Raw genomic sequence first — 22,753 nt, 5'->3', positions numbered from 1 at the left:
TTGGGTGCCGGAGTCGGAGAAGAGAAGAGAGTAGGCGGTTGGGAGCGTCGTTTCTGAGACAGGTTCCGATAAGGTGGTGTCGAGTCAAAAGAGAGCCATTGGTTTGGAGGAGAATATGGTTTGGAGGAGACGAAGGGGATGATGGGAAGAAAGGGAACAGCTTTGATGGAGGCGAGACGAGGAAAGACGTCTGACCTTACACGCGCCCATGCCTTCCTTTCCTACTCTCCTTGTCCCCATCCCAACTGACACTCGCTAAATCCTAACCCTTGTATCTTCCTCCCTCCCTCTCTCCTCAATGCAATACTCTTTTACTATATTATTTAATTTTTTAAAATAATAGGATAAATACTTAATTTCTACCAATCAATTATATATATATACATATGTGTACAATAAAAGGTGATACGTAAATTTTGACCGCTTAAGTGGTGATATGTCATCACCCGAAGGGCTTAACGATATGTCACTTACCATATCATCGAATCGCCTTGTCATTTTCCATGTCGTATGGCAAGTCATTATGTGTCACATAAGTTTTTGAAGAAAAAAAATGAAAACTTTGAAAAAATTTACTAATTATTTTTTAAATTAGAAAAAAATGTGTTAAACATATTAGAAGAAGATTTTTAATTAATTAATTAATTTATTTTATATTTTGTTATTGTAAATATAAGGTAATAAAACATGTATAGATAAATTAGATTTTTAAACACTAAAATAATTTTAAATTGATAATGAATATATTTTGTTATTAAAAAAAGAAGGTAGTAAAATATGTACCAACAAATAAGAATTTTAAACACTAAATTATTTTTTACAAAATATTTTATTAAATTAAATAATATCTTAAAAAGACAATGTAAGATATTAATTACATTAAAAAATATTTTTAAATAATTAATAATAAAAAATTATAATTTGTATTATATGAAAGTGAAGGTAATGAAATAAAATGAGTAAAATTTTTAAAATAAGAAATAAAAAATAGGAGAAAAAAGTAAGCTGATGTGGATATCTTACATGACATTCGAATGACGTGTTACGATGACATGACATAACATTTCGATGATGTACTATGATGACATGTGCAGTCGACCGATTAAAGTTGGGTATTTGTGATACTAAATTAAAAAGTTCATTATTCGAACTATTATTTTTTAAAAAAATTAGATAATATAATAAAATTTCCTTTATAAAAACCGATTTTTTACGTAGAATGGGAGAAATACTCAATTTAGATCACCAAACTTTCTAAAACCTCTTTCATTTGAAAAACTTATTGGGTATAATCAAAGTGGGAGACGCCTCTTTCAAGTCTATGATGCAAAAGCAAAATAAAAAACAAGGGGAGTAGGTAGTAGAGTGTGAATATGAAGGTTTCCCTTCAATCAACGTAATTCTTCCTCTAATCTCTTATGGGGGACCCACAGTGGATGGCCAATTGGTGGGAAAGTGTTTTCAGTTTATTTCCTCTTTGCATCTCTGAAAAGCTCACCCTAACTCTCCCGTAATCTTCAAACCCGGTTCGTTAGCGTAAGAGTATGGAAACAGTTTCCAACGCGTCCTAACACTCTTGCCACCTCCCACGTTTTTCTCCTATTATCTATTATTATTTTTAAAAATAATTAATAAATAATTATTTTTTTTATTTTTACTAATCACTTCCAAGCAAGTAATCATACGAAAAAGATGGTCTACACGTTAAAGAGAGTGTCAAAGAATAATAATATTATTTTTTTATATTTAATCGATCGGTCTTTTAGGTTGTATTGGCCAGTCTTTTGACAAATAAGTACAAAAATCTTGGTTAAAAAAAAGTCTAATTTCATAGAAAATTATTTTTATTTGGCAGAGATTATTTTTAAAAAATAATAATTTAATAATTATTATTTTTAAAAATAGTTAATAAATGACCGAATTTTTTTTTTCACTAACTAGTTTTTAGAATAATAATAATTAATTTTTTATTTTCTTGCCCTTAGGGTTAGATGAAAATTTATTTATTTGTTATTAAAAATAAAAAAAAAGCTTTGTATCCCGGGGCCTGGAAGACTAGATCTAGGCACAGAGAAAAAAACAAAAAGAGGACCAAATCCTTTAAAACACATGAGAGCCCTTTTCTGTAAATTCCCTCCACGGAAAGCGAAGACAAACTCCACGCGGCGCTGCGGCTGTAGCTTCTCGGAAATAAAGTTTAATGACAGATGACGTCTTCGGGTTCGTAATCGCCGTGACTCTCTCGCCCTTCCTTCCTTCTCTTCTCTTCTCCAAAACGCTCGAGCTTTTCCCGAATGCGATCCCAAAGGTTTATTTGTATCTCTCTTCTTCTTCGTCTGATTTTCTGGAAAATTTTGTTTTCCACAATCTTTTTCTTCACCCGTTTTATTGTTTAACTCGTTTGTTTTGAGCCTATTTAGGGTTCTTCCTGCCTTCTCTCTTCGATTTTCGTTTGCCCTAGCCCCTTTTTTCTATTTGTTTTGTCAGCATCTAGGATAGCCTGATTGTGTTAGTTGTTTTCTTCGTTGTGATTTTTCTTTGTTTTCTCTTTGAATTTGAGGTTTTCGTTTTTTTGTCCATCTGTTTTAGTTTATTTTCATGCGAAAGCATCGAGGGCGGAAAATTCCCGATGTTGCCGCTGTTTGTAGTCATTTAGGGATTTCTCTGGCGTTGCACGGTTTCGGTTAATCGGACGGGCGCCATGACGGATTTCGAGCCGTTGCAGCAGAAGCAGGAGACCAATGACGTCCGTGCGGAGTTCCGGCGCGGCCTGGAGGTGTTGATGCGTGGTCATTTGGACGATTGTATGTCTCTCACCTCCTGCAGCTCCGCGCGGGACCCGGAGGGCACGGATGAGGATGAGTCCGATCCGCTCGTGCGACGGCGACGACGGTCGGATCTCGAGGGTGATGATCTTGCCGAGTCGTCTGCCGCGCGGCGGAGGCACTCCCGTATCCTCAGTCGATGGGCTGCGAGGCAGGCGGAGGAGATGATTACCACCATGGAACGGCGGAACCGGGAGTCGGAGCTGATGGCCTTGGCGGGCCTTCACACTGTCTCGATGCTGGACTCCTCTTTTCTAAGAGAGTCTTCGCAGTCGCCTACTTCCCATCGGCAGGGGCCTGTTGAACGGCCTGCCACTCAAGCATCCTCTCTTCTTCAAATGTGGCGGGAGCTCGAGGACGAGCACCTGCTCAGTCGAGCGCACGACAGGGTCCGATCAAGAGCCCGCCATCATTCAGACGATAACAGTGGCAATGAAAACAGCGGTGCTGCAATAAATCTATTTAGTATTACTGAAAGCCCCGTTAATGGATCACATGGAGTAAGTTCTGTAGATGCAAGCGAGAGCGAGAATGAATTCTGGGTCCAGACCCAGTTGGGTTCTCAGAACGAACGGATTGATGACCAGAATTCTAGTAGGGAACAGTCGCCTGATATTGGTGACGGAGAGAGGGAGAGGGTGAGGCAGATTGTACGTGGGTGGGTGAGGGAGAATGGTATAAGTAGTGATCACTCATCTCAGGTTTCTCAGAGGAATAGTGACAGTCAGAGGGCGGAATGGCTGGGCGAGACCGAAAGGGAGAGAGTGAGGCTTGTGAGGGAGTGGGTACAAATGGCTAGTCAGCAGAGAGATGCCCGAGTTAGTAGAGGGGAAGAAAGGGGTACCTTGGATGCACAGGTTGAGAGAGACCAGGATGAGAACCAACCGGAGCACATTCGAAGAGAGAGGCTGAGGTTGCGGGGGAGACAGGCGCTCCTTGACTTGCTTGTGAGGATTGAAGGGGAGAGACAGCGGGAGCTTCAGGGCTTACTGGAGCATCGAGCTGTTTCAGACTTCGCTCATCGGAACCGGATTCAGGTGTGTGGATGCTACTATACTGTCTCTCGTCCTTGTCTTGTGTCCCTTATACTGATGCAGAAATTAATCTTTGCTGCATGTATTCCTAATACCAATCGTACAATTTCCTTTTCAGTCTCTACTTAGAGGTAGGTTCTTAAGAAATGAAAGATCTATTGAGGATGAGAGACCGCCTTCATTGGCAGCGAGGGAACTTGGACAGTTAAGGCAACGACACACTGTTTCTGGTCTAAGGTAAGTTTTTATTTGTCCCTTTTTAACATGCCCAATGTCTTTGTATGCCGACTAAATTGTTTGCCGTAATTATAGGTGGTCTTATGTCTTTGCAATATTTTTGTTTCCTGAATGACTTTTAATTATTGGTCTTTTTAAAAGTAGAGCTTTAATAAGTCTGTTCTTCAGCGGTCAGAAACTATTTATTGTGGTAGCTATTAAAAAAAACTATTTATTGAGGTAGGAAATTCATTTTTTTGGGCAATTCAAAATTAAAATTCCCCCTAAATTTCTGTTAAAATTTTGAAATTTTTAAAGGAAAATATTAAAGACGTTTCCAAAACTTTAATTAAATTTTTATTAAAACACATTAAAATTTATCATTTTTAAAAATGCATTAAGAATTTATTTGCAAATTAATAAAAATATGTTTTTCATATTTACGATTTTTTTTACTTTTTAGGAGAAGAGTAATTGGATAAACTGAAAATACCGAAGTGTTCTGTTTGGAGAAGTTGTTTAATTAAGTAATTCTTGTAGGTTTACATAATGTCATGTTTGTTTATTCAAATGTTTCATAGAAATTTTCAAACGCTTTTGATCTGTTTCTTATTTTACATTTCCTTTGATTCATTTTCACCATGTTTTCACATTTCCTGTTTGATTCCTACTCTGGTAATTGTGGTTGGTTTAATCTGCTTCTTTCTGGCTGTATTCCATAAATATACCACTTCTAGTGCTTGATGCTCATAGAAATCACTAAAGAGAAAAAAGAGATTGGACTACTAAGTGAGCTGCAAGATTTGATCAGTTTTCAATTTTGAAAACCTCATCTTTCACATATTTATTTTGTATGTCTTCTTCCCTTCCTCTCCTATATTTCATTCTCATTCAAAGCCCGATCTTTATTCAGAAGGAAAAATAATCTGCTAGGTTACTTTTCAGGTATCATGAAACACAGTTTGGATCAGCAGGCTACTTGTATAATAATTTTTAACTCGTACAAGAAAATTTTAATATTGTTGTAGAACTCTTAAGTCTTTATCCCCTAAACTGCCATAGCTAGTTCACCCCAGACGGGAAGATTGTCAGAAGAAAGAACATTGAGACTTATGGTGTTGTTAGCCAGACCATTAAATAATAAGAAAACTGTACAAAACTGATTACATACCTGTGAGAAATTCTCGTCAAAGGGTAGAAGATCAGTACAACAAGACAGAATATTGGAAACAGTCACTGCACTTTGATGCAAGTCTTCTTCTTTTTACCCTCCAAAAAGTTGCAGAAAGTGGCATACAATTAAATGCATCTTTAGGGATCATAATTTCTTGGGCGAGAAATTCTGTAGTTCCTTTTGGAAGTACCTCATGTACTAAAAATATATGTTGTGTGTTAGGTCTTGTGACAGCGATATTGATGTTTCATGAACAGTATTTTTACCTTGACATTTTTATTAGCTTTGGGACTATGCTGGGGCACCTTGCACTGAGGAACATAAATGGACCAAATGTCTTCTGAATTCAAATTATTGCTTCTCAACAATGTCTTCAACCTCTTCCAAAAAAAAGAAGTCTTAAACCTCTTCCGTTGCTTTATTACGCAAAGCTGCTCAGCCATGTGTCATTTCTAATATTTTAGAAGTAAGATAAAAGAGAGAAATATAATGGAGGAGAGTGACTTGTCTTGAAAGTCTGAATTAGGAAAAAGTCAACTCTTGGTCCCCTTTGTTCTTTCACTTGAGTTCTGTAATATGAGTACTGTTTGCTCTTATTACATAATTTTGATTCCTAGTTCTCTATTACTAAATACATACATTCCCCTTGAAAGAACAGTGTGTTAAATTTCCTCAAAGAAGTGGGGAAGGCACAAAGCAGGATAATTTGTGTACTAGTTAACAGGGAAAGTGGGAGGAGAAAATGCTTCATCTGAAATTGTAACTTCTTCTCTTTTAAGCCTAAGTTAAAAATAGAATAAAATTGAATGACTTATTGAAAGGGCATCATTCCACTTTCCCTGGAGAAAGTTTTTCCAATGAGGTGTCATGATGTTGTTCTGACTAAACCTTAGATTTGAATAAAGATAAAGTGACCCAGCTGTGGGCTGAACTTTCCATGTGCTAGCACTTATGTAAAATAATAAATTTGGTGAAGATAGTAACCTTGGCTTGACCTTTCATTTTCTCTTTTGCTGCGTTACATACTTTCTGTATTGAACTTATTTTTGGGTTCCTTTCATTATAATGCCAGTGCGAAAAAAGCTACTGAGTAAACAAAATCTATACAGAATTGTCTGTATTTCAGCTTCCACAGAGTTAACAGAACCAAGAGGCTCTGAAAGATAAGATTGTCTCCCTTTACGCCTGGTGAGACTTGAACCCAAGATTTCTACTAGATACCTCTCCTCCCCTCCCCTATGTGGCCATTAAGCCAAAGGCCCAAGTCACCTAATACTATTTTTGGTAGAACAATTTTGACTAAATATACGCTTGCTGGCTTTCCTAGTTATTTTCTATCCTTTCTACCTTGTCTTGCCTCAATTGCGAATAAGATTGATGCTACCGAAAGACGATTACTATGTCTCTATTTTCTAATCAATTATGACCATTAACTATAGCTCACCTTTTTTTCAGTCATGTTGCTCATTGTGTAATTGGCTTCTGAAGTAATGCTACAATTACATGGACATGTTATTATGTAAGTAGTTAATAGACTAATATCTGCAAGGCTGCTCCATTTATTTTTGTCAGTTCATCATCTGAAGAGCTTTAATCATAAAGTGTAGTTTTGTATCTCTTTTGTACACTACTTCTCATTAAGCAAAGGATGTAGGCACGTCATGAATTTAAGTACACTTTGGTCTCGTGGGATGATGTTTGTCTTCTAAAACACTGGCGGACTAGGTATTAGGAGGATCAAAATCGTTACTGAGCCATTTTAGCTAAATTGCTCTTGAGATTTGGAGCTGAAAAAATGATTTTTGAAAAAGGATGATTACTTCTACAGACTGCCTTCCCAGGCCAAGGCGGGCATCTCTCTCCAACACTTTGTTGTGGAGTCAGGCCCCCGGCATTAGGTTTGTATTTTTTTTCTTTATCTTATTAATATATGCACCATTCATAAAAAAAAAAAAACTTCTACAGACCGCCTCCTCTCCAAATCCTTGGAATGTGCTTGTGTATTTTATTATGGAGAAACAAAATGTGGTTTCAGCTAGAGGTTTATTTTTTATCTTCATCCTTTTTTAAGATATTACCTCAACTGAATAACATGGCCCACATGTTGTCAACCTGTTCAAGTATAGTTTTTTATGTTGTATTATAAATCGAAAATTTTCAACTAAAAAGTTCAACATTATATTGGCTAACATTATTGTTTAGAGAACGAAATGAGGATCTCATCAATTGTTTGGGCCTTTTGGGCAATGGCCACATGTGCTGCATGCTAATTTTAGGTCTTTGATTCAAGTTTTTCGAGGGGTATTAGACGTAGTATGTGTATGTAATGAACATTAAAAGAAAAAGTGATAACATGACCCACATGTTGTCAACCTGTTACATCATAGTTTTTTATGAAGTATTATATATTGGAAATTTCACTAAAAAAGTTCAACAGTATATTGGCTGACATTATTGTTTTGAGAATGAAATGAGGATTTCATCAATCAGTTGGGCTTTTTGGTCAATGGGCACATGTGCTGCATTCTAGTTTTAGGTCTCGAATTCAAGTCTTTCCAGGGGTATTTGGTGTAGTATACGTATGAAGCAACAATAAAAGAAAAAGTGAAGATCTTATCAAAAGTGACAAAGCAAAGAAGATATAATTTTTTTTAGCAAAAGTTGGTCTTGACACTATCTGCCATGATTTTTTTTAATTTTTTTAATTTTTTTATGTGGGTGTTCTTCTTTGTTCATGTGCCTGTGTTTGTGTGTGTACATGTGCCTGTGCCTGTGCCTGTGCCCGTGTTTGTGTGATTTACTTTAGATTGTTCTTTTGGGTGCTTCCAAATGTTTTCTGGCTATTCAAGCTCATAAATGTTCTCTTGAGTGATTTTACAGTCTGATGATTAGATTATTGTTGTCTGCATATATGATTAATGCTTTTTGCTACCACCAGGGAGGGATTCCGTTCCAGATTAGAGACTATTGTTAGAGGTCAAGTAAGCAGCCAATCTGATACTTCCAGTAATCCCAATCTTGTTGGCCCTAGAAATGATCAATTCTCCTCAAGTTTGATTGAGAGATCCACTGAAAACCATGAACAAGCTCCTCCTAGGACCGAAGACATTCATGCGCTTCAGGTGTCTGAGGACGGAAATACAAGGGAACTGGAGATTCACACTAACACACCTAATGAAAGGATAAATTGGCAAGATTCTAGTTCACAAGTTGTTAGTTGGCAGGGAGAAATCACAAATGAGCAAAGGGAGTGGCAGCAATCTACTGAGGGTACATTAAATGAGTGGCAGAATGGCCATTCTGATCATGATGGTAGCAACTGGGAGGAGAGTGGAGCCCAGGTGTGGCCAGGGGAAACTCTGGAACATGGCGATGTTGGAGATGTTCGCAATCTGGATGAAGGACAGGAACACTGGCATGAGGACATTCCTCAAGAAGCTATAGATAATTGGCAAGATGCCGGGCCATCTGGTTCTTCAAGAACAAGAAGGGCAATTCCAGTTAGAAGAGTCAATAGATTCCACCCACCTGATGATGATAATGTGTACAGTATGGAGCTCAGGGAGCTTGTCAGCAGGTGCTCTTTAAATTTTTATTGAATAACGAAGCTTCTGTAATGTCATTATTGAAGGAGGTTTAATTGCTACAATTTATTTATTTTCTTTTATATCTTTTTCACTTGAGGGAGGTTTCCTTATTGGTGCAGGCGGAGTGTTTCTAATCTGCTGAGAAGTGGTTTTCGAGAAAGTTTAGATCAATTGATACAGTCATATGTGCAGAGGCAAGGACGTTCACCTTATGACTGGGACCTGCATAGGGTGATGCCTGCCCCTGTATCCACTGTGCCAATTCAAGGCCAGCAGAGAGATGATCAGAACGAAGAGCAATCTGATGCTGTTGCAAGACCACCGCTCGTTCTGCCTTCTCCACCTGTCCCACCACCTGTCCCACCACCTGTTCCACCACCTCAACCACTTTGGCATCAGGACATTCATCAAACTACTTGGCCTAGGCATGGAATGCACCGTTCTGAAATTGTGGGTACTCTTTCTTTTGTTCTGATCTTAATTTGCTGTTGCTTATGAATTTTCCTTGCCAGGTTATGGATTTTATATGGAGTCTTTGGCCTTAAGTCAGCATGCTATTGTTTGATCACGATTGGCATGTCTCAGGGTACAACTTTTCTCAATTTTGGAAATTTGTGGGTGCATTCGTTGAGAACATTGCCGCATATTGGTCATGTTCCTGAACCATATCAGTTGAGAAAATGCTATAAGGTTCCTGTATAGAGGGGTTTGAGCAAACATTTAGAGAGTTATTTGTCTTGCCTCTTTTGAATTTCATCTGTTGTTTGTTTTTTCTGTTTTATTATTCTCTTATTAGAGTATTTGTTTACTGGTCAACATTAATGATTCCATTTATTCCATCAGTATATTTATAAAAAAAAGATATATTTCATTGGGGAAGAGCGAATGGAACAACGTAGATTACTAGGAAATGTTCCTTGTTCTTGATAACTGTATGCTTTCTTTTACTCCTCTTCCTTCCTCCATTGTTATCTTGAATATATTTTCTGTTTCATGCATGTTTGCATGTGTGCATGTCCATGGGTTTGTGTTGGTGCTGTGTCTGAAGAACTAACATGATCTTTAGAGCAATCCTGCTACTTTGTTTTGCTCTCTTACCAGAGTTCCTCCTATATCTTGCTGTATGGGTTATAAGTTGTGCTCTACATATCGTGGTCTTCATCATGATCTTCTCTATGAGCATACTTTTTCTTACAGCACATGTTTTCACCTTGTCTAATAGTTTGATCCCATTTGGTTGTTGATCCAACCTTTGTGGCTTTTTTGGTGACATTTAGTGTATGGTCTATATCTTGTTTTGGCTGTAGGAGCCATAACTAATAGGAGGGAAACTGCAACTTGTTGCAGGAATGGGAGATTATTAATGACCTCAGAGCAGACATGGCCAGGCTTCAGCAAGGTATGAGCCATATGCAGCGAATGTTGGAAGCCTGCATGGACATGCAGCTTGAGTTGCAGCGTTCAGTAAGGCAGGAAGTTTCTGCAGCTTTAAATCGCTCATCAGGGGGACAAGGTCAGGACACTTTTCAGTAGAAATATGCAACACTTTGATTATAAAATTTATCTATATTCTATATATTAATATAATACTATTAATTGATAGTATTAATGTAATGGCAATGCATAAGAAGCAATAAAAAAATAGAATTCTTTTGATTTTTTATTTTCATTTTGAAATTCTATTCCACGAAAGCAAAAATTCACTTTTTAAAGGTTCTTATTTCGGGTAATCAGTGATTTATTAAAAAATGATCTTTCACCAGTATTTTTCTACTTCCATAGATTGTTTAGGATGAGTACACTTTTAATGTTAACTACCATACCTGTAGTCCTCAAGAGATAGTAGCACATTTACTTCTTTGTTATCTATTGATATGGAACTACAAAAAGAAAGTCACACTTCCTTGATGCATTTTATCTCGATTTAGTTTTGCCAACCCTAATCTTATTTCTATTCCTATGCTATCTGTTAGGTATTTTCACCAAATTTTGTTTTGGTGTGCTTGTTTTTTCTTAGGCTGCTTACTTATTTTTGTCAAGTACCTGAAATGAAATATCAACATGATTTTTTTCCTAGTATGTTAGTTGCATAAACCCTGAGTTCATAGGGGAAGAATGCTATCCATAGCAACTTGCTGAACAGATTAGCTCAGGGTTCAACTATATTGTTAACATTGTGTTGCCAAGGGACTATGAGAATTATAATGGACAACAATTGCCTCAGATGAGTGGTGAAATTTCCTGGGTGGAGAGGATGAGAATCCTCTTGAATGACGGAGTTCACTACAATGACAAAATAGATGCTTATTAGCGGCTTAACACAATGAAGGATACCACAAGAAGCTTACAGGCGCAGTCGCTAATTACGAATCCAGTTCTAGCAGATACTGGATTCCCCATAGAACCACTGCCAAACTTTACTTTGAGTAATCTAGTGGTGGAGGTTCTGATGAGAAAGATTTGAGTGATGTGCTCTTTCAAATGTGAATAGGCTTGCAAAACATGTGCATGATGAGGTCAGAAGGGTAGAAAGTCTTTTTACTGCCTGACTGCATGAGAATTGTGTCTGATAGGCTCTCTTTAAGGCATCCCCAGTAGGTGGAAGAGTTGTTGAAGGTACTCTTCATTGCCCTCATTTCGCAGCTAATGCTAGGGTGCAGCCATAGCCAACTTCCAGAGGATGTTTCCAGCTTAATGAATGGGCCACATGACATTGAATGAGGATATTTGAAAAAGTGGGTTGATGTCAGAGGTTCTGTTTGCTTCCCTTAGAGTGATCATTTTGTCAAGGATGGATATACGAAGACAAAATACAATGGGGCTAATTTTCTCAATGGATAACAACTGAAAAACAATCCTTCAGGAGAACGGAATTACTTAGTGCCGCCCACATCAAGGCGGTGACAAGTTACACCGACTCTCTAAAGTCTTCTCTGGTTGAGTTGGCTATCCTTGGCATATGTTGCTAAGAAATTGTCAAAACACTTGAATCTCTCTGTGTATGTGAATTTATCTCCAATGGGGAGAAGATTTTTTTTTTTTTTTTTTTAGCATAAGGGTCTGAGTAAACCAATAATTAGAGTCCATTTTTTTGAGAATGGCTTTACTAGCTCGAAATTCACACTTAAAAAAAACTGCTAAAAAACCTCTGGAGAAAGAATGCACTATGAGCTACAGTTAAAATTTGACTTGAGGTGAATTGTCGGAGGAATCAGGAGCAAGATGCGTCCGCCCAGTGGATCTAGAAGTACTGTAATGCAGAGGTAACTTTGAATTGCTGAAGTCTCCTCCTGAACAGAGAATCTATGGGGATGGAAGAGAATATGTAACAATGTATATTCTATTAACATGCATCAAGAACGTCTAGTATTCCTTCTTATCAAATCTTGTCTCCATGGTATTCCTTTTTATTTTCTTTCCTTGTATCGTTGTCCTGCCTAAGTTCGAAATAGAATTGAATTCCTTAAGAGGAGATTTCCGTGGGGTGTGCTAAATGGGGAAAGAAAATATAACCTTGTGAAATGGGCTGATGTCTGTAAACCAATTGTAATGGGTGGCCTTGGGATCCAGGATACTGCAATAACAAATTCTGCTTTATTATTGAAATGGATCTGGAAATTTATTATGAAACTGGCTTTGATATGGCGGGACATTGTTGCAGCTAAAGCAGAAAAAAATTATGGCTGGTAGATAGAAGGTGGAAGATATTATAAGTTATCTTCCGTGTGGAAAACAATTGCACCAATGTTGCCTGCATTCAAAAATGCAGTCAAATGCTATACTGGTATGGGTTGTCAAACAAAATTCTGGAAAGATAGGTGGATGGGCCCAAGCAGCTTCAATATCAGCCATTGTCAAATCTTTCTTTTGGCAAGAAACAAAAATGCAACCATATCTGCTCAAGGAATAATTCCTGGTGAGTAGAACTTAGATCTTCGAAGAGCGATCTCAGATGTGGAAGTTCTTGAAGTTGCAAATCTTATACGGGTCTATCATCGGTACGACTCAAAAATGCATTTGACTCTCTCATCTGGACTCCATGCTGACAAGGTATGTTTTCTACTACTTCTGCCTATAATTTCCTACTCTCTCTCCACTCAACTCAATCCAACCATTCCGCTGCCATTGCGTGGTCCTTACTCGCACCCCCTCGAGCAAAGTTTTTTATTTGGACCGCATGCCAAAACAAAAATTTGACCCCCTCTGCCCTTTTTGCCAAACCACTCCTGAAACTGCGGACCACATTTTGTTACACTGCGATTATGCCCATACTGTTTGGACCGAACTCGTTAACAAAATTGGTCTACAATATTGTCCTTCTCAAGATCTTTCGTCCCCAATCCTAACTGTTATTAGCGCTCATCTTCCTAAGCTCAGAAAGTTACTTATGTCATGTTGCATTGGTCATATCGTCTGGGCCTTCTGGACAGAGAGAAATAACCGGAAATTTAATAGAAACTCCCTTCTGAGGAATATTTTGATTGATAAAATTGTGGGCCAAGTATCCTCTTGGATACTCATGCGGAAAAAATTTCAAAATTTAAAAGGATCAAATTTGGGAGGGAATTGGCGACTTATAGTAGAAATATCTTACCTATCTCACCCCCCGGCTATGGAAACTTGGTCTCTACCCCCAATGGGACATTTCAAATTAAATTTTGACGGTAGAGCTTTTGGCTACCCCGGGCCTCCCGGATTTGGAGGGGTCATCAATGACGAAAATGGGAATCTTCTTCTTTCATTTGTTGGGCCGATTGGAGTAATTGACTCAACTATTGCTGAGCTTTCTGGGCTGTATAATGGTTTAAAACTTTTCAAGCAACGGTTGGTGGGCCCTCCTTGCGTTGAAGGAGACTCAAAAGTCGTCATCAATTGGTGCAAGAAGTTGTCTAAACCTTCTTGGCGTCATTGGGATTTGTTTGAGGATATCTGTAATTTAATTTCTCAATTGCAATGTAATTGGAAATACATTCCTAGATCCGCTAATCACCTAGCAGATATACAGGATAAATTAGGCGTTTCCCTCCAACATCCTTTTGCGGAGGAAGGTACTTTTTAGCCAGGTATTGTACTCTTTCTCTTTTCCTCTAGCATTATACAAACCTTTTTACTCAAAAAAAAAAAAGAACGTCCAGTGGGGGAATTATTTCCATAGGCAGGAAATTATGATTACTTATTCTTCTTTTATGCGGCAGAATCTCCTATGGGGTTATTGACTTGAATCTCTCTCTTGCCTGGCCATCACATGTGAAACTTCTTTCTTGGGCAGCAACCATGAATAAAGATTCAGCAATATGTCTGGTAAATTTACCAGGTCATCACATGTGAAATTTCTTTCTTGGGCAGCGAACTTGGATAAAGATTCAGCAATTGTGTCAGGCAAGTGGCAACAGCCAGCAACCATAAATAAGGATTGAGCAATTATGTCTGGTAAATTGGTAGCAGCTGTCCAGCTGAACTGCAAGGAAGCATTTTGTACTAACAAACAGATTCGGCTTGTCCTTTCTTCATCCTTTGAGGAGGCAGGAAGCGAACTGTGCAGCCTCAGAATTACAGAGGGCCTTCCTGAATGTTTTGCTGCCCACCAGAACATCTCGATCCTAAATGTAGACATGCTGGTCCTAACAATTCTGAACTAGGTTGGAGATTGTAACAAACGAGGAACTGGCCTATTTGAAGTATCATCCTGAAATTGACCAAAAACACCTTATGGAACCCCAAGTTTAGATTGCTATTGCACCTGCTTCCAGTTTTGCATATAGATTTTGCAAAAATGGATATCTGATAGGGAGGGAATGTCAGAGGGCACCAATTAGAAGGAAATCAGCGGAAGTATTTTTTTTTGGGGGGGGTGGTTGTCTTTTTGGAGCAAGTGATTCCCCTTTATAAGGCTTGTTTTTCTGATACATGTCTCCATAGCCACTTAATGGTAAAGCTGTTTTTATATGCTTTACCTCTTTATGCGAAAGACATTTTTTTTTTTGCAGTTTCTTCCCTCTTTATTGAAGAGGTTTACACTTGTTAAATGCTTTCTTGCATAAGAATTCTGTTATAATGGCCCCAAAATTTCAATTAGACTTGTTGGTAACCAGAAAGAGTAACTATTGGGTAAGCCGGCTAGTTAGATTTCGTGATGGTAGCGTGCTTCCCTTCCGCCGTGGAGGCATTAGGACATCTTTCAGGAGATTTTTGATATTACCTCACTACTTTCTTGTATTTGGTCTCACATTCCGAGATCTGCAAATTCAGCAGCAGATGTGCTTGCCAAGCAAGGAGCGTCCCTTCAATCTCTTGTTGTTAGGGATCTGCTCCCTCTTCCTTTGTAAAATTTTCTCGTGTTAATATAATACATCTTTATAAAAAAAAAAAAAAGATTTTGTGATGGTGGCTCATTTTGCTGAAAAGTGAAACTTTCCTTTCCAAGTAGCTAGCTTCATACCAAGGCAAGCAATTTTAAGGTTTTGAAGCTGTTAAGTCAAAAAAATCAAGGAGAAGCTGGGATACTGAATAATAATGATTCTGATCTGTGATTAACTTCAAAGAGTGTTGGGTAGGCCAGCTAGTTAGATTTTGTGATGGTGGTTCATTTTACCGAAAAGAGAAACTTAGCTTTCTAGGTAGCTTGCTTCATTTCAAGGCAAACAATTATAAGAAAAGCAAGTAGAGGCTGTGATGCTTACCTATTGATCCTGATATGTGAATAACTTCCTAGGTTTTTGGCCTATCAAGAGGTAATCTGTTTATATATTGTGATAAAAATGGCAAAAATCTAATAAAAGTGTTTTTTTTTTTTTTGAAAAGGTCTAATTATATCGAAATGTTAGCTTTCTCATACTTGTAGATAGTGTCAACCCAGTTGACTTGGATAGAGGAGATGCTATTTTTTCCCTATGGTGGGTTGAGGCAATAACATTGAAAACTTTGAAAATATCCTTGTTAACATTGCTTTCATTCTGGCATTTGAAAATATCCTTGTCAACATTTCCAAAGGGGTAACAATCTTCTAATTCTTTCTCTTAGGTCAAAAGTTTGGATTCTAGGGAGTATGCTTACCTTGATGTTCATTAATCTTACATGAGAGCCCTCGTCTCTCGCTCTTTATTTTTGCTTTGAGGAGGTTGAGCTTCTTGAGAAAGTGGTAATAAACAGGCCATTATCTGCTTTTGGCTCCACGGTAAAGCTCCATAATGGAGTGACCACATCTGAAAGTAAAACATTGAGGGCTATGATGTTATGCACACAATAACATTATTATTTTAATTATTTTTATTTAATTTACTTTATTTTATTTCAGTTAAAGAATTAATAGGCCACATGGGCATTTTTGGAATATTTCATTTATAGAGGTATTTTTATAATATTTTATCTTAAACCTTGTAATGGGTGAACCGTATTTAAGGGGTAAGAGCAATGAGAAAGTCAAACATTGATTTAGAGTAAACAAGGGTTTTGAGTTCTCCTCAACGAGCTCAGGGGTGTGCGTTATCCTTAAAGAACCTAGGGTTTTCAAGCTTCCCTCTGGCTTGATTTTCGTCTTTCTCTTCTTCCTCCCTACGAATCCATGTGTCAGATCCGGGACCATAATATATGAATCCTAGCAACAATCGATGAATATGTGAGTGATAACACCAAGGGTGAGGATGGGCATAGGCTGAGAGGGGAAGGGCAGGGTTCAACTGAACAATGGTAATGGAGGGTGGATGATCAAGTACCATGAGGAATTAGCAAATGTTCTCTCCCCTTCTCTCTTTAAGTTATTGGCTGTATAGTTTGTCGATTGGGTGGAAGTGAGGTCACAAAATAGAGAGATAGATGACAATGTTTGGATCTCTTCAAAGATGTGCTATAACTGACAAGGATAGATGTGCCTTGTTCTTGCATCAACTGATCATCTCCTTGTTGTGACCTTTAGGGCATGTTTGGTAACCACATAAAAGAAACGAAAAGAAAAAAAAAAAAAGAGAGGAGAGAAGGTCCTTTTCTAGTCTTTGACTGTACAATTTCTTGAAGAGAAAAGAAAATATGAGAGAAACTAACTTTCTCTCTTAGTTAATGGATTTTTCTTATAAAAACATGGAATTTGGAGAGAAAAGAAAAGAAAGAGAAATTAGAGAGAAAAAAAAAAAGTATTATCATAATAATTTAATACTTATAGATTTTTTAGTTCTTAGGTTTGTATGTAACTTTAATCATTAAAAAATTTTAAATTATTAATTTTTCTGTTCTTTTCCATTTTCCTTGTTCATCCAAATAAGAGAAATGATGTTTCTCTTTTATTTTCTCTCTTATTGTTCATGGGCATCCAAACAAGAGAAAAAAAACTTCTTTTCTCTTCTCTTTCTGTTTTCCAAACACAACCTTAATCTCATGCTAACAGGGATAACTAGTAAAACAATTTTAGCCCATGAAGGACTACATCATGAATCCCTTAAATCATAGTTTGCTCTAATGTTTGTCATTCCTGTGTGTTCTTTCTGCTGGTTTTATGTTAAAATTTGATTTTCTTAGCGGCCCTGAATCTGTAAAGGTTTTTAATCTGTGGAAAATCTTAGGATAAAGTTGATTATATATTAAGGGAACTAGCAGGATGAGTTATTCAGCAAAGTATCCTGATTACTTATCTGCTTATTTGAGTTTTCTCCTTTAAGTTAGGGATCAAGTTGTTTCACATTGTTTATGAAAAAAAAAGTTGTTTTACATGCAGGGCTATATTTTCCTCTACAAATATGAAAAATAATTAAAAATATGCTTACAAATATTTAATTGCTTAGGTCCCTAACGTACTGACGAATTGTAAATGGTATGAGGAGAGTTTTACATATTTTTCCGGAAACACAACGTTGGTTTAGGCTTCAACATCAAGAGAACAATTCTTTAAGAAAAAGTGAAGTGCAATGTGTAGTTCAACAGTTGGCTGCTGATTGACCTTTTCTGGAAATCTTTATGTTTTCTGTTTCCATTTGTTTAAAAATGCTTCAACCCCTAAATCCTAAACCATTTTAATATGCTACTCTGTGGCAGGTGTTGGGGAAGAGTCGTCAGATGATGGTTCAAAATGGGCTCACGTGAGAAAAGGAATTTGCTGTGTTTGCTGTGACAATCACATTGATTCTCTGTTGTACAGGTTTGCCTTTTGATCTGTTCTCTCTGAGGGTGGGTGTTTTAGTAGTGAGTATCCTAGGACTGGGAAGCGTCGGTTTATGCTGTAGGATATGGAAAACCATGATTTTTCTTTTTTGTTTAACTGTTATAGTTTAGTTGTTAGTTCGTTCTTCTTTTTATTTTTCTTAATTGGCAAGTATCCTTGGGAACTGTGGGGCTCTCCTCGAGGACTGGGAAGCCTCGGTTTATGCTGCTGGAAATGGAAAACCATGATTTTTCTTTTTTGTTCAACTGTTATAGTTTAGTTGTTAGTTCGTTCCCCCATTATTTTTCTTGATTGGTTTTTGCTTTGGTTGTATCCCTCTCATATCTAACTGTTTGTTGACCTTACTCTCTGTTGTCACGTTCAGATGTGGGCACATGTGTACTTGTTCCAGATGTGCAAATGAATTGGTTCGAGGAGACGGCAAGTGTCCACTGTGCCGTGCACCCATTATTGAGGTGATCCGAGCTTATTCTATACTGTAAATAGAAAAGCAAGAAAGGAAAGAGAGTTTGATGATGTTAGAGCCTCAAGAAATCAACCAAGAAGATGATAATTCGGCCACCAGGTTCTATCAGTTGTTCTCTGTTGTTTCTGATTTTCTTGGGGGGTAAATTTCATTGTACGACTAGAATAACAAATGGCATTTGCAATTCATCATTCTTGCTCAATAAAATTATGAACAGATGATACTTCCAGAAAACCAAAAAAAAAAAAAAAAAAAAAACAGAAGAAAATCGTCTACTTATCTGCAGCTACTAAAAGATCTAGTAGGCGCTGCATCAGTACAAACAATCATTTGCCTCGTTCCAAAGAAACAATGATGCGGATACTTGAAAGTTCATTTAAAACTGTTTTTTGAGCCCCTTTATTTTATAGAGTTATTTCAACTGAGAAATTTGTAGGGGAGGTTTAAAAACCCTACATGGCCAACTGTCGGGAAGGAAAATTTGGTTGAATTGGTATTGTACGATATATGGCTGGTCTAATATGAAAAATTATTTGGTGTGAAATATGCACAATCGTAATCCTAGTTGTTTGATCATTATAGGATGATTGAGATAGTTATTGATCATGATCGGATGGTTGAGACAGCTGTTGATCAATCATCTGTTATCATATATTTAAAATAATTTAAAATACCTTATTTTTTAATAAAATTATACCTTTAATTTTAAATAGTTACATGTATTTTGTAATATATTTATGTACATATTTTAAAAATATTTAAATCAGTTTCCACAAACCCGACATGAAAAGGGAATGGGTATGAGCCTTATATCTTACACCTAAGGGTGAGCCGCTCGGTTTCGGCTCGGTTCGAAACGTTATATTTTGAGTTCGAGCTGAGCTTGAACTCAGGGATGGGCTCGTTTACATTAACGAGCAGAGCTCGGTTCGGTTCGTCGGCTCGCGAGCCGACTCGTTAATATAACGAGTGATTCGGGGATCGGGAGACCTCTCTTCGATTCGGGAAATCTCTCTGCGAAACCCATACCTCCCTCTGCCATTTCCATGTCGTTTCAGTGTGATTTCTTGCGGAAATCGCTGTCCGTCGGCAGGTATTCAGGGGAAATGGGGGATTTGGTCTTCAAATCCCTCGTTCTCCCTCTCCCTCTTCGATTCCTCGATTTATTCCTCTACGATTTCTGTCTCTTCTTCCTCAAAGATTTCTTTCTCTTCTTCCTCTTCGATTTCTTCATCCAAGTTTTTTCTCGCCGATGAGACGAAATCGACGGTCCGACGGAAGGAGGTAAGATTTTTATTTAATCTTTTTGTTTTTTTTTCGTCGCTGAGCTAACCTAAAAAATCTCTAACTCTCGCTTCGTTTCTCAGCAGTGCTCCTTCATTATTGGAAAGTCTTTTTGGATATCCGAACGACACACTCTGTTTCTGTAAGCAAACTCAGCTCTGTGTTTTTTTTTTTCCGATATTTCCAGCTGACAGTTCAAAGTACACTCGGGAAGAAATCATTGGAAGAAAACTGGTATGAATTTTATTTCATGATTTTTAGTGTTGATACTGTTTGATTTTTTGAAACGGTGAGTTCTTGATTTAAGGGTAGAATGTAAGAAAATCATTTTATAAAGATTGTATAAGGTTGACCTATTTTATTCTCCTAAATTTTTTTTTGCTTGAGTGTGCCGTCAATTGCATTCTAGCTGGCTGAGAGCCAAGAAACTTCATATTGAGCTAACATTCAAGAAGGAAAGGAAGGGCGGGGGAGAAAAATCCCCCACCTTGTCATTTGTTATGTTTTTGTATATATCAGAATGACTTACTAAGCTCAATTGCTATAATGTTTGGAAAATAGTTGGTTGGTTGTCAATGATTTTTTTGCTCAAATTCCATTGTTCTTCATAGATGAAGTTATTATTCTAGACTTTCAAATATTTTTATGTTGTGGGATCTTGTTTCTTTTTTGCTATCTTATTTTTAGGTGTCTGGCCTCTTATAAAATTTTGTACGTTTATCATACATTTCAACAATAAATAGCAATGGTATTCATATTGTTACTTGATATATTTTAGCAATGAAATTTTATTTCATGATTTTGAGTATTAATAACATATTTTGTTCAATAATACTCTATTATAGTTAATGGAATCAGGAGCTTTCTTAATTGCATCCAACTTCTCTTTATTATAAAAAAGAATAAAAAAAGTTAGTTTTTGTCCTTCTTTCTTAATTCTCATTGAACTTATATCTACTGTTGTTCTTGGTATATTGGGGTATTGAGGTTGAATTTCATCAGAATATTAGAAGAGAATGTTAGTGTGCTTATTTCTTTATCTTAGAAGTTTTTAAATTTATCTATAAAAAAAGGATAAGTATATTGGACTGGAAACTATTGGGTGCAGGGCTACTGGCTCAAAGAGACCCTGCTGCATTGAAAGACAAGGGTCGTTCCCGATTGTCACAATGTCACGTACCTTCCTCTAAGAATAAACAAGTATCTTAAATTATGTGTAGGATCTTTGTTGTTCGGATAACTTTCTTTTCTTTATGTTTTTAATTTGTAATTATTTTTTTTGTAGAAGTAAGAATGTCAACACCTCCTAAATTGATATCAATAATTAACACTAGTTCTAGTGTGACTATAAATAGTGACTCAACTCCACCAGAGTCACTATCCTCTGTCATAGAAGTGGGCCCAGATGAAATTACCATAAATGAGGATAAAGGTGATTCTACTCATACTTCAAAAAGACAAAAAAAGTCTCATGTATGGTTGGAATTCAAAGAAGTATCACTTAATGGTACAAAAAAGGCTCAGTGTGTTCATTGTAAAATCAATTTGAGTGTTATTAGTAGTGGAGTGACCACACATATGAGTCGACATTTGCACTAGTAGAAAAGTGGCAATGAGAAAACAAAAAACCTTAAACTTTCAACCAGTGGGAGCGGGGTCTAATGTTGATCAGAGTCCATCTGGACTTCCTTTTATGGATTTTGGAGGAAATTATAATCAAGCTAAAATGAGAGTACTCATTGCTCATTGGATTCTTATGCATGAACATCCATTCATGATAGTAGAAGAGGAGGGATTTAATTTTGTAATGAAGATGGCAAATATGAATTATGAGAAAATATCCCGGAAGACTATTAAGAAGGAGTGTATGGAGGTGTATGAGGCAGAGAAAAAGAAATTGAAAATTTTGTTAAAAGAGATTAACAAGATTAGTCTTACCACGGATCTTTGGAAGTCTCAAAATCAAAAAATTGAATACATGGTTATTACTCGGCATTTTATTGACAGTAATTGGAAGCTACAAAAACGAGTCTTGAATTTTGTGCATGTTCCTCCTCTTCGTCTTGGCGTTGATATAATAGATGCTATTTACAAGTGTTTGAAAGAGTGGGAGATTGAAAATAAAGTTTTTAGTATTTCAGTTGATAATGCTACATATAATGATGTTTGTATCAGAGTTTTGAAACAAGATTTTTCAAGGAAAAAAAATTTGGTGTGTGGTGGAAAGTTGTTTCATGTGCGTTGTTGTGCTCATATTTTGAACTTATTAGTCCAATATGGTCTTGTTCATATTAAAGATATCATTGATAATGTGCGTGAAAATGTCAAATTCATAAATCTGTCTGAGGCTAGACTTCGCACTTTTTCTGAAATTGTACAACAATTAGAACTTGGTGAAAAGAGGTTGGTTTTTGATTGTCCAACTCGTTGGAACTCTACTTATGACATGTTGTCTTCTGCATTAAAATTCAAATATGCATTCTCTAGATTTAAAGTTAGAGAACCAACATATGATTGTTTGCCAAGTTTTGATGAATGGGAAAAAGTCGATATGGTGTGTGAGATTTTAGAAGTTTTTAATGCAGTTACTAATATAATTTATGGGAGTGACTACCCTACTTCTAATTTGTACCTTAATGAGGTATATAGGGTAAAAGAAGTTCTGGATTTTCATTCTACAAATGAAAATGTTTTCATTAGGACAATGGTTAGTAGAATGAAAGAGAAATTTGAGAAGTATTGGGGTGAATGCAATTTATTGATGGTTGTTGCTTCAGTTTTGGATCCAAGGGTCAAATTAAAGTTGATCGAAATGTGTTTTCCAGTGATATATTCTATGGAGGAAGCTACAATGAATATAAATTTAGTTCGACGCACCTTATATGAGATCTACGATGAATATGTATCCTTATATAATGTTGATATTAGAAATGAAGATATTGTTTCAAGTACTAGTAGCTCTATGGGTGTTTCCACAAGTCATAGGCCTTCATCAAGTTTAGGTTGGTCAAAGTTGATG

General features: G+C 36.8%; 1 protein-coding gene across 1 annotated transcript; it reads left to right on the top strand.

Annotated features, from left to right (window-relative positions):
* The first annotated feature begins 2,233 nt into the window (after window positions 1-2,233).
* LOC137944303 (uncharacterized) lies at window positions 2,234-18,892 on the top strand. The gene is made up of 7 exons (XM_068789948.1): window positions 2,234-3,862; window positions 3,978-4,096; window positions 8,188-8,826; window positions 8,956-9,286; window positions 10,184-10,349; window positions 17,858-17,960; window positions 18,349-18,892. The coding sequence occupies exons 1-7, from the start codon at window positions 2,702-2,704 to the stop codon at window positions 18,464-18,466; spliced, it is 2,637 nt and encodes an 878-aa protein (XP_068646049.1). The 5' UTR covers window positions 2,234-2,701; the 3' UTR covers window positions 18,467-18,892.
* The last annotated feature ends 3,861 nt before the right edge of the window (window positions 18,893-22,753 follow it).

This window comes from Aristolochia californica, unplaced genomic scaffold (assembly GCF_029961685.1).
Source record: "Aristolochia californica isolate CCGP_79_NKW_82.1479 unplaced genomic scaffold, dmAriCali1.0.hap1 SCAF_11, whole genome shotgun sequence".
NCBI lineage: Eukaryota > Viridiplantae > Streptophyta > Magnoliopsida > Piperales > Aristolochiaceae > Aristolochia > Aristolochia californica.
The sequence above is the reverse complement of the archived record's forward strand: the minus strand, read 5'-3'. Positions and strand labels throughout refer to the sequence as shown.

Bases quoted from the DNA above. Each gene is read 5' to 3' on its own strand.
- LOC137944303 (XM_068789948.1), top strand. From the start codon at position 2,702: ATGACGGATTTCGAGCCGTTGCAGCAGAAGCAGGAGACCAATGACGTC. The intron at 3,863-3,977 runs GTGTGTGGATGC...TTTCCTTTTCAG, and splicing joins CTCATCGGAACCGGATTCAG to TCTCTACTTAGAGGTAGGTT. The intron at 10,350-17,857 runs GTCAGGACACTT...ACTCTGTGGCAG, and splicing joins TCGCTCATCAGGGGGACAAG to GTGTTGGGGAAGAGTCGTCA.